Source organism: Scatophagus argus, chromosome 18 (genome assembly GCF_020382885.2).
Source record: "Scatophagus argus isolate fScaArg1 chromosome 18, fScaArg1.pri, whole genome shotgun sequence".
NCBI lineage: Eukaryota > Metazoa > Chordata > Actinopteri > Scatophagidae > Scatophagus > Scatophagus argus.
In genome coordinates this window covers 2,882,992-2,898,880 of record NC_058510.1, presented here as the reverse complement: position 1 = coordinate 2,898,880, position 15,889 = coordinate 2,882,992, and the positions used below count along the sequence as shown (strand labels likewise).

At 42.4% G+C, this 15,889-nt stretch overlaps 1 protein-coding gene across 9 annotated transcripts in view; it reads right to left on the bottom strand.

The window, feature by feature from the left end:
• ctnnd2a (catenin (cadherin-associated protein), delta 2a) overlaps window positions 1-15,889 on the bottom strand; it is a 222,589-nt gene that overhangs the window by 50,234 nt on the left and 156,466 nt on the right. For all 9 annotated transcript variants that reach the window (XR_006841506.1, XR_006841504.1, XR_006841505.1 and 6 more), the window contains one exon: window positions 8,514-8,727. Coding sequence is in view for 6 of the 9 variants with exons in the window: in XM_046372048.1 (XP_046228004.1) it covers window positions 8,514-8,727 (214 nt within the window). In the remaining 3 variants the exon portion in view is untranslated. The remainder of the gene's footprint in view (window positions 1-8,513; window positions 8,728-15,889) is intronic.

Genomic DNA, 15,889 nt, shown 5'->3' with positions numbered 1-15,889 from the left:
GCGTTTTCACCTCTCCATACCTCTCTACATATTGTTCATAAACACATATTTTATTAAATTTTAAAGCACCAGTTCCATTAACCTGTCAGGGGCAATGCCACAGGAATCGCATACGGTTGTATGCTGAGCTTATGATACTGATATCGCCTCAACCTTTCTGCTGCACTGTAACTTCTCAAATGAAGTGTGGAGGAACTTCAGGACTGGCAATGTGTCGAGGAAAATGACTTCTCATTTTTTTTATCACCTTTGAAAATGCCACCCACCCTTTTATTCTGGAATCCGACTCCACAATCTACCTGATACCCGTGATATCTGCGGAAATTAATTAGTTTGTTGGTTCAGGCAGAACGCCAACTGCTGAACCAGGGCATCATTTATCACACACTGCACGGTAAAGAACACACGCACACACACACACACACACAGATATATTTATATACATAAATACAACAGTCTGAGCATATGCAGGAATATACAGTTGGTGTTAGTAACAACATGCACTCAGCCACAAATTGGCAGACAGACTTGCAGGTTTGTATGTATACAAGGATACTTTTAATCACCTGTAGGGACACACACAGACTCACATGCAACATTTAATCACATACAGTATGGGTAAACACACACACACACACACACACACACACATATTTTCCTTCTTCTTGTCAGATGGAATACCAGATGTCTCTTTGCAGACCAGTGACAGCACTAGCCTTGTTGGTCAGCTGTGACATACTCATGAAGACCACACACACACACACACACAGAGAAATGTACGCGCACACACTAACAGACACATGCTCCATCAGCATTCTCACATTCTAAATGTGGTAATTACTTCCTGCTGCTTGAACTGGTCATCCCTACCGAGGCGAGCATGAGATAAAAAAACAGATATGCTATCAAACAATAAGACATAAATGTGTGAAACAGAGGGTGACAGAGGAAAAGACACACAAACGAGAGGGGAAGAGACTTGGAGGAACCGAGTGATGGAGTTTATGGAGACAGGAACAGATTGAGGCAACAAAGGAGACATGCAACACGCTTTTCATATGACAAATTATAAAAAGCTGCAGTGTTGAAGGTCACCATCCCTCACTTATCTGGTGTCAGGCTCCAGATGTCACAGGTCCCAGATGACAGATGTCATTCATTTGCACAGTTACCACACAAATAAAATATGGGCACTACTCAAGATGCTCTGTACGCAATGGACCGTGTTCATAGAAGCTGTCAGGAGGCTAAAGGATGTCCTGTTCATTCCAAAACACAATATGCACAATACAATTTTTGCTCTTGTCTTGTGAGATGTGAATGTGAATGAAACATATGGGCGGCAGGGAGGTGCACATTAGCCTGATGCTGTCTTTCATCTGAAACTGTTACAATACTGAGACTGAATTCCTGAAAGCTTCAGGCAGGTTGCCAGACTCTGACCACTGACCTATCTGTTTAAGGAGGAGAACACAAATAATCTAAAAACATAGTGAAAAATATTCTGCATTATTTTCTCAACTGGGGACAAGCAAAAATGAGAAGCAGAAGAAAAAGCAATCTACTAAAGATGGAGCTGGAGAGAAGGGTCAGGACAGGTCATGTCACTGATAGTGGATATGAATTAAGCCTCACTTCCTCGTAACAAACAAACCGCCATGGAGACGCTCACTGTTGACAAGCAGCCAGTACTGCATCGCCAACAGCAACGCCAGCCTTGATGTCTGACAGTATGCTGCGCTAACGTCAGTCATAACGGCAATCGGCAAATGACAGACAAAAGGAATGGGAGGAAAAACAGGCCAAGAAAAAGACAGGGATGGAGAAAACAATGAGAAAGAGAGAAGAACACTGAAGAATGGCAGATTTTATAGAGAGGGGAACAAAAAGGTGCAAAATAAAGGCGGGAAATGAAAGCCATTGACAGGCTACAGAAAAACAAATCAATAAGCACGAAGTTATTTCTGAAGTTGTTACTCTCAAATAAACATATACGTGTATGTTATGTGGAAACTAAACCAGTGAGAAACTGTTACTGTGAGAAAATCAGTAGAGAGGAGACTAACCAAGCAGAAAACGAGTGCCATTAAAGAGATTTAAAAAGTGGGAAAAGTTGAAAAGAGAAAAAAGATGAGACGAAGTGTGAAAGAGGACAACAATGTGAGCATGTGTGTGTGTGTGTGTGTGTGTGTGTGAATGAGAGAAAGCTTGAGAGGACAAGAAGAGGAGGGTGATAATAAAGCGATGACCTTGTATGCTGTTTGGCAGCAATCAAGTGTTCACACTTGTGCTGTGTGTGTGTGTGTGTGTGTGTGTGTGTGTGTGGGAGCGTAGCAACACTTGCCTTCACTTTCACTAATCAGCCTCTTGTTTCACATCTTGAGTCTCTCCCCTCTCATGGGCTCTTTTCAAACCAAACCATTCGGTGGCAGACTCAGCGAGGCTGGAGAATCACTATCAAACATCTCTATCTGCCTCCCCTCCGTTTCTCTCTTTCTTACGGTGTTGGTCTGTTCCTCAAGTGCTCAGTGTTTTCAGTGTGTGATTGCAATCACGTTAAAACAGTCCTGTCCCTGATGAGCCCACAAGGACCTGTCTGCTTTGACTTTCTTTGACTTCTCTAAGCCCCTGAACCTGCACACACACAACACACACTAAGGATGTGATAGGATGGGTGTTATGATGTTATTCTTTATTTACTCATTTCTGGATAAAAGAAGGAGAAACACAATGGAGTGGACTGATCAGTGTTTTCTGGGGCAAGGACACCGTGACTGCCACTGTCATAACACTGGCCAAAATCAAGCCTGACACACACATACACACACACACCTGTTCTAGAAACATAGATCTGTAATGCTTCACTAAGCCCAGTGTCCTTATGGGTATAACATCAGGTGGCCAACAGACAATGACATCATCCTACAGCCTTTGTGTGTGTGTGTGTGTGTGTGTGTGTGTGCACCTGAGAGTGTGTCTGTGTTTCTTCCTCTCTCTCTCTCTCTCTGTCTTTATCTCTTTTTCTCCCTCATCCAACCAGTTCCCCTAAGACGCTTGACGGACAGTTTCCGAGGAGCTGGATGGTTTGGGGAAATGGGGAGATGATTGGATGAATTCATGAATAAATGAGGGTATGACTTGTAAGGGGAGAGTGAGCCTCAAGTGGTAATGTTTTATTAAACAGCCTTCATCTGTGCGACTCGATGTGAATTCGTTAGCTGTAGGGTCAGAACCTGGTGATGAGTAAAGCCAAAGATGACAAATTACAAAGATAATGTGTCTACAAAAATCTGTGAATGAACAATCAAAGGACAAACGTTGATATCGGACAGAGTTAGAGGTGACAACAGGTTAACAATCACTGACTTGACCCCAGGGTCATACAAGTCCTCATCCTGCAGTGGGCCTGTGGGAAAACATTCGTCAGGAGTGGGTAAGTCCTGTATTGTGGATAAACGGTCTGTGCCGCTGACAGTGAAAACCCAACAAAGACATTTCTGCAGGACACTAACAATTTTACAGGATCACAGCAGCGGCATAAAAAGGCAGCCTGTCTACCCATAGGAAGCTCTGTAATGACTTTGATGGAGCTGTGTCCTCAAGCATTTTCGAAAGAAGGTTAAGAGCTTTGACTTAAATTAAAGTGGCTTTGGAAAGTACTATAACAGGAGAGGGGACAAGGAGGTTTGGACATCTACATGGAGTACTGAATCAAGCCCCGCAGGAACAGAAACCACGGTGAAGAATTTTCACTAATGGGCGGCAGCAGTAGTATTATTTGAACACATTAATTTGTTGATAACATCATCAGCTTGCAGAAGCACAAGCGTTTTGGTCTCTTGTGAACACATGCAGTTCTTTGTGATACTCTTTGTGATGCTTTTTGTGATGCTGGTGTCTCTATTTGTTCATGTTGAACAGAATCAAGACATGGAATATCAACTGAACACATTAGTCAAAATGTATGCTTGTATTGTAACCGTAGCTTTAACTGGCAAAAATCAAGTTTTTTGATTCATTGTATCATTATGAAGTAAATTCTGATTGCACAATGCACTGAATACAGAACCATGATCGTGTTTACACTGGTTCTCTATAAATCTTGCTTTTACTTACTGCAGTTTTGCCTGCCACCAGGCATGAAATCTCCTGAGAAAAATGAAGGCTGACTGGTGATCCAGTCAGGCTGGCTGCCTGGCACCATTTTCATTTGCTTTCATGTCTCCATTACATACTAAATGAACGAATAAACTCACACTTTTATCCTGTGTTGTTTATTGTTCCTACTCTGAGGAAAATGGAAAGCAATCCAGCTGTCTTTGTGTCAGCAGACCACTTGGAAACACTGGGGGAGAAAAGTTGTCTGTTTCCACATGAAGAATTGTAAATTAGAGATGCTTTGCACAAATCCCCACATTCTGAGCGCATGACTTTCCTCAGCAGTAATTTCTGTGCTCAACAGCCATTTCAGAGCGGGCACACCATGGCCCACTGCTTCAAGGTGAGTCCGCATAAGAGTATGGATAGCATCTCCTATTGACACCTGAAGCCTCTGCATCGACCAGACTTTTACTGACAGGTCCGGTAGCCTTGACTTCATCCTATCTACCTCACGCTGAGACCCAGGAAGCCAATAAAGCCTGACTAAATTTAAACCTCAGATAGGGTAAATTGTGGAAGGAAGGTTTTTCCGGTCACCAAATAAACGTATGGCTTGTCTCATTTCCCCAGACCTGAACTGATTCTTTAATCACAGAGAACAGGGAAGTGCCCTGACGAAGCTGACAGCACACGGACAGTAATGAAGAGGCTGATTTGTTATGACTCAAGCACAACCCCTTTGTGGAGTCCATCAGTTGAGGACTGTGTCTATTGCTGCAATCTGGGTATGCACCGCTGGCCCCGATGAACCTCTGGTGGTCACCAATTGCCATTTGCTTTCTTCCAAATCATTTAGCCACCAATTAGCAATAAAGGTCAAGCTTTGAGAGGAATGTAATTTGACAGAGCAACAGATCCAATGTCTTCTTGCTACATATAGTGCAGAGGAGCTAAAGAGGGTTTGTTCATTCACAATGTTAATTAAATCTTTTTGAAATCTGTCCTGAGGAAGGAGTTTCTGTACAGTCATGCAGACTCATAAATGCTCTGCACTGGTACAGTCCAAAAGATTTAGTGTTCCAGTCCAACAGCGCTTGGTGTTGATATTGGAGGATATCTGTTGGCCAGGATTTAACTCCTAATGTGACTTTTGTCTGTTTTTGTGTTGCAGAGCTACCTCAACCTGTAAATGGATGCTGGTCCAAAAGTCCAGGATAATACAATGAAAACAGTCTGAACACAAAAGCACTGTATCACTGTGCTGATATTTTTAGCAAAATGGACGCATCTAATTAAAACTCTGTCATTGGCCAGTGCAGCATAATAAGGAAATTTAATACTGTAGTCATTCTCTCTATTTGCAACAAAAAGCATTTAAAACACATACCTAATTGAATTACAGAGCAATTACTCAACAGTTTCAAGTGGCGAATTACAGCAGCAGCAGGGTGTTCCGCGAGGCAAATGAAGATAGACTTCAAAATATGGTCGCAGTGGCATGAAAGCAGTTGAAATGTGGAGTTGTATGCTAAGTACTGGAGTAAACAGACAACAGAGTAGAGTCATGCATGACACTGATTCACTGAGCCAGCAGCAGTGAGAGCCAGACAGAGAAGGGCAAAGACAGGAAGACTCAGGGAAAGGGAAGATAGAATTTCACAGTGTGTGAGAGCCTGTGTGAGTGTTTGTCCAAGATGACTATTTATAAAAGCAAGCGCTCAAAATATGATGCAGTATGACTTGGGGTGCATTTAATTCATTGGTTAATCAGCTTACAGACCACACAAATACACGCAAACTCCATCTCCAAGCAATGCAGCAGTGTAGTCATGTTCTCCAAGGTGCCAGAATGTCCCTATAGGTGAAGTCTGGTGACATCAACTGAATGGCATGTAAGGCTTAACGCCAACACTAAATGTGGATTTTGGCTGGAATTAAAACGTATTGTATGGAGCAGCAGTCAAATTGCATACATTATTGAATTTTAGTCATCTTACCATCTTTCCATATCTTTCTTTCATCCTCATATTTAGTCAGTCATCCTTCCCTTCTTGTTCATCCTTCCTCCCAGTTATTATTAACTCATTTGTTGTTTATTCCTCCCTCCGTTCCTCACTGCCTCTTCTTTAGTGGTCTCAGGAAAAGAAGTCACAACTCGCTTCCTTGCATCTTTCCGCTTTGTACTTGATGTTTCTTCCTCCTCCATCCTCCTGCCTGTCTCTAGCTGTCCTTTCCTTTCAAGATGCATTTCCTGCCTCCATTCAACCTGTGACATCATTAACAGTGAAAAAGTCGGGAAAATTTAACATTTCCTCGCATTTCCTCCTGAGCTGGTATCAGTATACGAGGGGTTTGTAAAGGCAGACACAAAATTCCTTGCTGATTTGCTGCTGCTGTCATTGTCACGAACCACCAGGTCCCCTTCTCCCCGGAGAGTGAGGGGCCTATGGGGATGCTCCTACGGACGGATGCTGGAGCATGCATGTGTGCGCCAGTGCTCAAAGATGAGCCTCAGCCCTCGCGGAGGAACAATTGGGTCAGAGGTCAAATTGAACATGAGGGGGCCGCACTGACTTTATCTCAGTATTCAGTACGTGTTACACGTGGTTTTGTGAGTTTCTGAGTGTGTATGAGTGAATGAGTGTGATTGTACTTCGTATGAGGGTGAACATGTCTCTCTTATCTCTTAGCTAACCTGGTGCAACAAAGGGGGCTTTTATCTGAGCAGAGAGAGAGGGAAAACACTGGCGATACAAGGGCAGATACATGTCGTCCAGCTCAAATGTGATGCAAGACACCGAACCACACAGAAGGCCAGCATGCATATGGATAAAGGAGAAAGGTGTGAAGAGGACAGGTGGCAACATGAGAACATGGGTGAAGGGGAGGAATGACAGTAAGAGAGGCAAGGATTGGTCCTCTTGTGTTCTGCAGTGACATAGCAGGGAGAACTGCTCATTGGAACTGAACTAGCATTCAGGTGTCCACCCATCACAGGTCACAGCCCCACCAGTCCATATAACACTGTGCTCAGCGCTTCCGTTAGCCTACCCAACACTTGTGTGCCTCTACTGTGAATGTCTTGTGACTTACATGCCCAAACACAATTCACACACATGCACATACAGCGGCTCATCATTACTGCCTGTCCTGAGGCTGTAGAACCAGTGTCATGCTGGAAAGAACAACTGTGGAAGTACGTTTAGATTACATGTTGGCTGATGTGTATGGTGTGTGTGTGTGTGTGTGAGGTATCTGTGTTAAGCAGAGAGGGATGCAGTATATGTGTTCACACTTGCTGCAGCACTGAAGGGCCTCTAGAAAAATATTAAATTATTGTGGGAGGCATCCTAGAAACTATTTCAGCAGAAATGGAGCTTAGGTGGGTGTTACACCTCAATCCACAAATCTTTTGCCTACAAAGAGATCTGTGTGCAATATACAGCAATATACACCATACATGTGAGAGCGGATGCATGTGTGTTTCTCCGAGTTAGTGTGTGTGGGTGCTTCCACTGCTGTATGCGTGTGTCTCCAGTGTTCTGGCTAACTTGTACTGCTCATGCCCTCAAGGTGAAAACAAGACTGACCAGTGACTGCAAAACAGCACAACTGCTGAACTTTACTCGGATGTTGGCCACGCACATTTTTGTGATTGTATGCATGTGCCCACGCAGAAAACACAGGCAATCTGAAAATGCACTACAAATTAATTACAACCACTTGAATAGAGATGGCAAGTAGCAAAACACTTCTACAGAGAAACGTGATTTAAAGATGGTGGCTGCCTCTATGCTTCTTCACCAAACTTATTCTCGAATGAGTTTATGGAGGACAACTCTGAATACCAAATATTACTGGCATCTGAAGGAATGGCATTGGCTTCTGCAAAGTGAATGGGAAACTTTTCTAAAGAATATTCTTTCACTGAAAGCAAAGGGTATAAATTCTCTTCTCAGAGAGTAAAATCATTCAATAAAAGCAGCAGATTACTAAATGTTTTGAATTTACTGACTCCAGAGCATTCAAAAGAATCAATAGTCAAAAGAATAATCTTGTTGTCAACTAAGAAGTCCTCTAGTAAATGCAGTAAATACAAATTATGAACAAACTTTACTAAAGTTCACTAAAGAAATGAAGAAACACCACAAACAACAAAGAGGAAAGGCTGTTTTTCTTTTTCCTGCTGTGGCTTGTATTGGTAAGTTTTGCAGAAGTATCAAATTACCCAGATTTGGTGTAGGTGTGTCACGCATTTCCACATTTCAAACTCTATCCAACACACACACACACACACACACACACACACACACTATTATAACCTCCCCTGAGGCCATACTGAAGCAGAGTCATGCTGCAAAATAAGTGCAGCTGCAGGGAGGTGAGGTGTGGGTTTGTTACAGATGCTGTACCTGTGACCAGCTCTCTGATTTCCACATCTCCAGTTTTCCTCAACAGGCGGACCAAAGCGGGAATGCCCCCACAGTTCTTCAGGGCCACTTTGTTTTCATCGTTGGCCTTGCCGTACACCAGGTTCCTCAGGGCTCCGCAGGCGCTGCGGTGAACCTCGCTCATCCTGTGGTCCAGCAGGTCGACCAGAAGCTGGATGCCTCCCTGTCTGCGGATCTGAGGATGGAAGAAACCATATTAAATGAGAAATACAGTAAATGTTACAAACAAAACAAAACATCAGTCGGTAAGAAGACTCACGTAGATACACACATAAAGTCTCTCATTATTATTCTACTGTGCTTAGATTGACACATTTGGTTTTATTTGTCTATGCAGGTAGCTACTCTGGAACGTGCAGTGTGTGTGTGCGCATGTGTGTGTGTGTGTGTGTCCTACAGTATCTGTCAGTCCTGCCTATCAGATTAATAGCCCGATGTGCACTAATTAAAGACACTATGACACAGCTAATGACTGTACTTTCACAAAATGACACTTAATTACACTGATGAGGGAGGGGAAAAGCTGTGACTGCAGCTTTGCTTATAATCTAACAAAACTGCATTATTTCCTCCCTCTGTTGTGAGTCTGTATCATCCTGCTCCTAAACAAAGTCTGTTTCTCCCAGCATATTTAATACATGTTATGTCTGTTGCTGTATGTGTGTCTGTCTGCCGATGATTCTCCATCCTGCCAGCATTTGTACTTTTTAGCTGTACAATAACCCATTACTACCAACACTTCTGGATTATATAATCCAAAAAATTCAATTTTACACTATTTATGATGGAAATGGGATGTATAAAATCTAAACTTCAAATCATGAGAAATTATGTGAAAAACCAGAGAGGCATTTGTGGTCCCTCGGTTCCAGCACGTTGGTAACTTTTCATGTATGAAAAAACTGAATGCCATTTTAAAATGCTTGAGTATTCAATACTCAATAAAGTTCAGTTTTAGACCAAACTCAACAGATATTAAAATCATAAACACTGAATAGAACAACATAATCCATCCATCCATTTTCTATACCGCTTATCCGTCAGGGTCGCGGGGGAGCTGGAGCCTATCCCAGCTGACTACGAGCAAGAGGCGGGGTACACGGAGGAGTAACTGGCGGAGTAGCCAATTAACCTAATGTGCATGTTTTTGGTATTGAGGGAGGAGAGTACCCGGAGAAAACCCAGGCAGGCACAGGGAGAACATGCAAACTCCACATAGAAGGGCCCAGACCGGGATTCGAACCTGGAACCCTCTTGCTATGAGGCGACAGTGGAACAACATAATATATAGATAAAAACATAATGAAATTGTGAGTTAAAAATTAAGCTCAGCTTAACTTAACATGCATGTGTCAACAAAACATAATTTTTACATTTTTTGTCCTCTACTAAATTCCAGACTGTAACAACCAACTAGCACGTACACACAGATCCCATGTAAGATATTTTACTGACGGTCTCTCTTTTCTGTAAAGGGCAGTGCAAATTTCCCTCTAATCTTCAAGCTGCTCTGTATGTATGGTGACACCTGCTCTCCTTGTTTGTATAATGTACTGCTGTAATTATTTAAATGCACATAAAGACACAAAGACATTCACAAGGAGTGAGAAACAAGACAAACCAGTGCAGATGGATTGAGAAGGCAGACAGAACTGTTGGCACAGTAGGGACCACAATGAGGGCACTCTGGTGTTACACATTATGCCTTCCCCCTATGGTGTTACACATAACGCCTTCCTCCCACAGAGCAACAACCTGTTTTCTCCCCTTGATGGTGCTTTTAAGACCCCGCCTACCCCGACCCCACACTGCATCTCCACTGCAGGGATCTGATCGGCTTTGGGGGAGGGCAAAGAGCTTAAAGCAACCCAGGTTTTGTCCAGGGGTGTAGCACTAATCACCACAAAGCAGTCTGCTGTGAGCACCAGGAGTTTACTTGCAACATGGATGGAGCAACTTGTGCAGGAGTGTGCGTGAGAAAGAGAGAGAGTGAGTCTGTCGTTCATGCATTCACTTTTATTTTATCTCTGGGGTACTGCAACAGGCGGATTTACTCAGCCAGATAACTGAGAGAAAAAAAAGTTTTTCACAGTTAACTGCGCAATCAGGCTTCTTGAAACCCTCTTTTATTTTTCTGCATGTTCTCCCCTGGACATGGGGCATTAAGTACTTACTATCTGTTTCATTGTGAGGCACCAGACAGGTGGAGTTTACCGTACAGACAAGTTGACAGGAACAGTAAAGTGCATTAAATAGTTTTGCAAGGCTTTTCCTGTGATTATGCTTGGCACCAATTGTGTTGTCTGTGGTGGAAACCTCACACATCTGGTATGAGTAAACACGTGTCCGAATAAGCACTACAAGTGTAATTGAAGTTTGTACATTTTCACCATGAAAAAAAAATAGCAAACGATAAACGTGGGTGGGGAGCGAGAATGAGGGTGAAATGAGCGAGAGTAGGAAAAGAAAGTGATGGAGGGCAGCAAGACCACGGAGGTGTTTGATGACACAGCAGGAGTTTATCGAGCAAAATGACTTTGCTTATCTATTCAATTAAAATGGATTAAGGGATGCAATGAATGGCAAACTAACCTTGCTCCATTGGCCGCACAATTTCCTCAACCTGATTTGCTGCCCCTCCTATGCCCCCCCTCCTCCCGGGTCCTCACCTCTGCTCCTCCCCTCCCTCTGCTCCCCTTCCCCTTTCCAGTACGGATCTCTGCTCCTCTCCCCTCTCCTTCTTTCCTCTTAATGCTTCTGTCACAGTTAATCTGTTATTCCATAAAAGCCATAATGCTATTACTTTGTATTGCCTCTGAGCTACCTACAAGGCTTGCCAGCACCTTTGTGCTCCCCCTATTCCTCTATTCCATGTAAAGAAGATTAGAAGCGCAGATTGATTTGTCTTTGTCTCTCGCTGTTTTGCGGCGGCCACGGCTATTGGTAACCCATAGCGACAGCATTGCCGTGGTAACGGTTAGCAGTGGTGACAGCTGCGATTGTGGGAATCAGAGGTGCTGCTGGCGTACAAGCTGGCAGTGGGATACACGGCTGACACATACCTGGGATAACGGGTGTGTATGAGTCACCACATATGGAACGTTGGAACTTATCAGCAGCACACTGAGGACACTTTATTGCTTGTGAATGAGTGAATGAGGAGACAAAGTAAAGATGCATCAACCTTGCATGCGTGTACACACTCAGTATGGTGTACAAGGGCTTTTGTTTTTTTGCTTTTTTTCCAACCTGACTCTTAGCCTAGAGCTAACTTCATTTTAGTCCCTTTCAACCTTTGGCTAATTGAGTTCTTGGCCCGAGGCTAACACTCCCCTCCGGAGAATTCGAAACTGGGCCAAAAACGGCATTAACCTATGGGTGCTTAATACTGTTCTGAAGAAGCAGAACAGCTGGTTTTGCAGCAGCATCAACAGTAAGATACACAACATTAAATATCCACCTTGACAAATAATCCAGAGGCTCTACTTTGTTTCAAGAGTAAGGCAACAGAGAAAACACAAAGCACTACTCTTTACAGCAGGGAAAGTGCTCAGTAATCCCCATGTGTGAGTGTCTGTGTGTTGTTAAGGCGGTGACCGTTTCATATGAACACATGAGTGTTGACACAGAACCGTTTTGAAGGATATTTTCTAACTTTTTATGACACCAGATTATGCAGAGTGACAGGAAATACCGCAGAGGAAAGTGATGGATTAGCAATTTACAAACCATCCACAAACTCTCAGCACCACAGACCACTGAACCAAAGAGGACAAACCAGGCACATCCTCGAGAGCTTCCTGCAGGATAGGAAGACCCTGAGGCAGGGGATTAACAACACTTTTGCTTAAGTGCCTAAAAATTCCATTACTGATGGTAGAGGCATTTCTCCTAATGAAATATTATAATTATATTATTTCTAAAAACAATACAAAAATGTTATAAATTAAAGTATTTATTGATGTACTAACACAGCATTTTGATGCAAGCAGTGATTTTTAAGTGCCACACTTAACAGAGCTGAGGCTGGGATTAGAAAAGACACCTACTGCTTCAACACTCACACAAATTCTGACACAGTGATCAGAGTAGAAAATTGTACATATGGTCAGAAGCATGCAGTGTTATTGCAATATTTGTTATGGATCATTTTCTGTGTCTTTCTCATCTGTCACGCCGATGTCTTTTGAACAGATACTCACAGCTTGCAGTTTTCATGGTTCACAGTCTAAAGATGGAAAGCCAGATTCCGTACCATACCGACTCTACCTGAATGGTTGTTTCTAACAACAGACTGTAAAACAGTGAGAATGTACAGTAACTGCAACAGAATTTGAGCCTGTCCACTATCTGGAAGAATTTATATGATGCTCGATAATCAAGCAGGTCTGCTGAAAAAAACAACAACACACTTAATGTCATGAAAAAGGTGGGAGGAGGAGAGATTAAAGTAGTTAAAGTGAAAATGAAGTGGGAGAGGCATACAGTAATACATGAGGTGTGAGCTAAACAAAATGGATATGTGTCAGTGAGAGAAGGGGGAGGGGGCCAGCGACACAGTGTCAGGGGCCACGTTCCTCTCCCTGCAACCAGTCTGTTGGATAAATGGATATCGACAAGGCTGCTACCCAAAATGAATTACTGATGTGACTGAACTTCAGTCTGACACAGTGTATGTGTGTGGGTGTTGGTAAACCTTAAGGGGATGCATGAGCTGACATGTCATTGTGCCCATGGTGTGTGTGTGTGTGTGTGTGTGTGTGCAATGTATGGGTAACTGCTTGCACATGTGTCTAGAGCAGCAATAAATGACACTGAAGATAAATTTGCCAAGCTGCCTCTGTGGTCAACTGTAATCTGAGCTGAGGCCATGCTGCCCTGCGACACACACACACACACACACACACGGTCTTGTTTCCATGCCCTATGGGGACATTACATGGGCTTATATTCATTTACTGAAGACTTACTCTAACCATAACCATTACCTGCCTAACCTTTACCTTTTCCCTCACCTTAACCTGATCCTAACCATAAACCTTAAAGTCTTCACCCTAAAATTTAATAATTTACATTATGGTGACCTGCATTTTGTTCGCATTAGGAAGGTGAGTCCTCATGTGTAACTGTGTAAGAAGATTTTTGTCCCCACAAGATAAAACACATCCCCAAAAGGAAGGCAGTTCCTCAATGTGTGAATAGATTTGTACCTCGATAACACAGACAAGATCACACTCTCTCTCTCCTAAGCCAAATAACCAGTATTCCACTAGGTGTCGTCTTTGACTTGCACCCTCTCACACTGAGCCACTGAATCAGAGTGTAGCAGCACCAGAATCCAAAAGTGTGACAGCCATCGTGTTTTTATTTCTCACAACAGCCACACTACTTAATGTTTCATCTAAATAATAAATAAAGTAAGACCTCAGCCTGATGTAACTTGAGGAAATATGGCAGAAGCTGCTTTTCAAATATGTATGGCAATTTCAGTCAATCAATTCAATAACATAAATAAATATTCAGATTTTTCACATTAAAAGCCTAAAAAAATCAGGGATTTCTGTACACCAAAATGCTACTGTTCTTTTTTTTGTTGACTTGTATTTATATTAGATAGCGTAATCTGCAGCTGCTCAGTGATGACGGCTCTCTCTTGTGGATGTCGTTCGGAGTCGTAGCACCACCCTGTGGCCCTGAGCTAATCAGCTATCTTGCGGCTCCTGCTAACTAGCTGCATGCTGCAAGCTCTCTTCATCTAAACCTGACGAACGACAGCACAGACATATTAAAGGCAAAAAACATGACCTTTAATGAATTAAAATATTCTCACACAGAGACCGACCTGATCTGTTTGCTATCCAGAGGCACAATCCTGTGCTGCTTAATCATCTTCCTCCACACTTCCCAAAAACCACAAACTGTATTCTTGTTAAGATAGTATAAAACAATATTCGCATTTGCTTTTACACTCTTTCTCTCTCTATCCCTCTGTCTCCCTCTCATTTGTCTCTGTGCAGAGTATTTCTTTAGCAACAAATAGCAGCCATGTTGTGGCTGTATTAAGCTGCTCAGCGTGTCTCCTGCCATCTATGCTTGTCTGGCTGATTGAAAAGCCTTTCAATTGATGCTTATAACAAATAGCTTCCGTCTACATTCCCAATGTATATAAGGAGAGATGTCACATAAAAACCAGGTTGCCTCCTTGATTGAAAAGCTGCTTTTCCAATTCCAATTCAAGAACAAACAATATTCAACAATTCTTGTTTGATATTGGCTTTTCTTTTATGGGTATACATTTCTATTCTTGAACACCTACGTGGGCTTTCAGTAAGCCACAAAAAACACAGAAAATCACAGCTCACTGCTTGAAGATGTACATTTGTAAAATTTTGTAGTCCATATTCAATATGTCAGGACCATATTATTATAGGGGTTATTTAAATATTGACAAATAATGACTTGATTGATCTGTCACACTTGTAAAAAATATATATGAATAGTGTTTTTTTGCCTCTGTGTTCAGGTGGTAAATAGGTGAGTCAAGATAATTTCCATAAGACACAGCTATGAAACTGACATAAATACCGATTTATAACCATTAAATAACCACTTTGAACCCGATCTCTACCCCTCCCTGGTCTTGCTCACAACACTTCCCTATTGGATGATTAAACCTGAGTCTGTGTCAGGCAAAGTTAAACATAGCCTTCTGACAAAAACCATCATGGAAGTCAATGAACACTGACAGAAGATACCGTGAACACGCCTAAGGAGCCACGTTGAACATAATTGGAAACAGATCTTACGTAAAGTGAACAACTAAAAGAACATTAATCGAAAAAGTCTTAATCAATGCAAGGGCTGTCTATTAAATTCTCTCTGAGAGGGAGGGCTGGGACTGAGAAATCGATGGCTGGATGAGTGGATGAAACAATTAATACTGAATTATCACGGAACTTCATCAAGTCCCACTTCTTTGATGCCAAAGAGCAGGCCACCAGAAAAACAAGAAAAGAAGTAAAGAAAGTGTGTAGTACACAGGTTAAACAGCAACAACTGGTCTTTAACTGTGCCTCTCGGTGTCAATAAAACATCTTTTATATGCCTACTGGTAGCAAAGACCATTAAAATCAAATTAATTTTAGACTTGTAACACCTCAATGACCCTACATGTTATGTAACCTTTGTAACAGAACAGTCAGACATTCATAAAGACATTAACTCTTCAAGTCTGAAACTTATTAGAATGAAGATAATAAAGCTGTGTCACAACCCGAACACGTAAGAGGGACATTTATTACATTTAGTGTGAACCACGGGGTATAACATCAATAGTA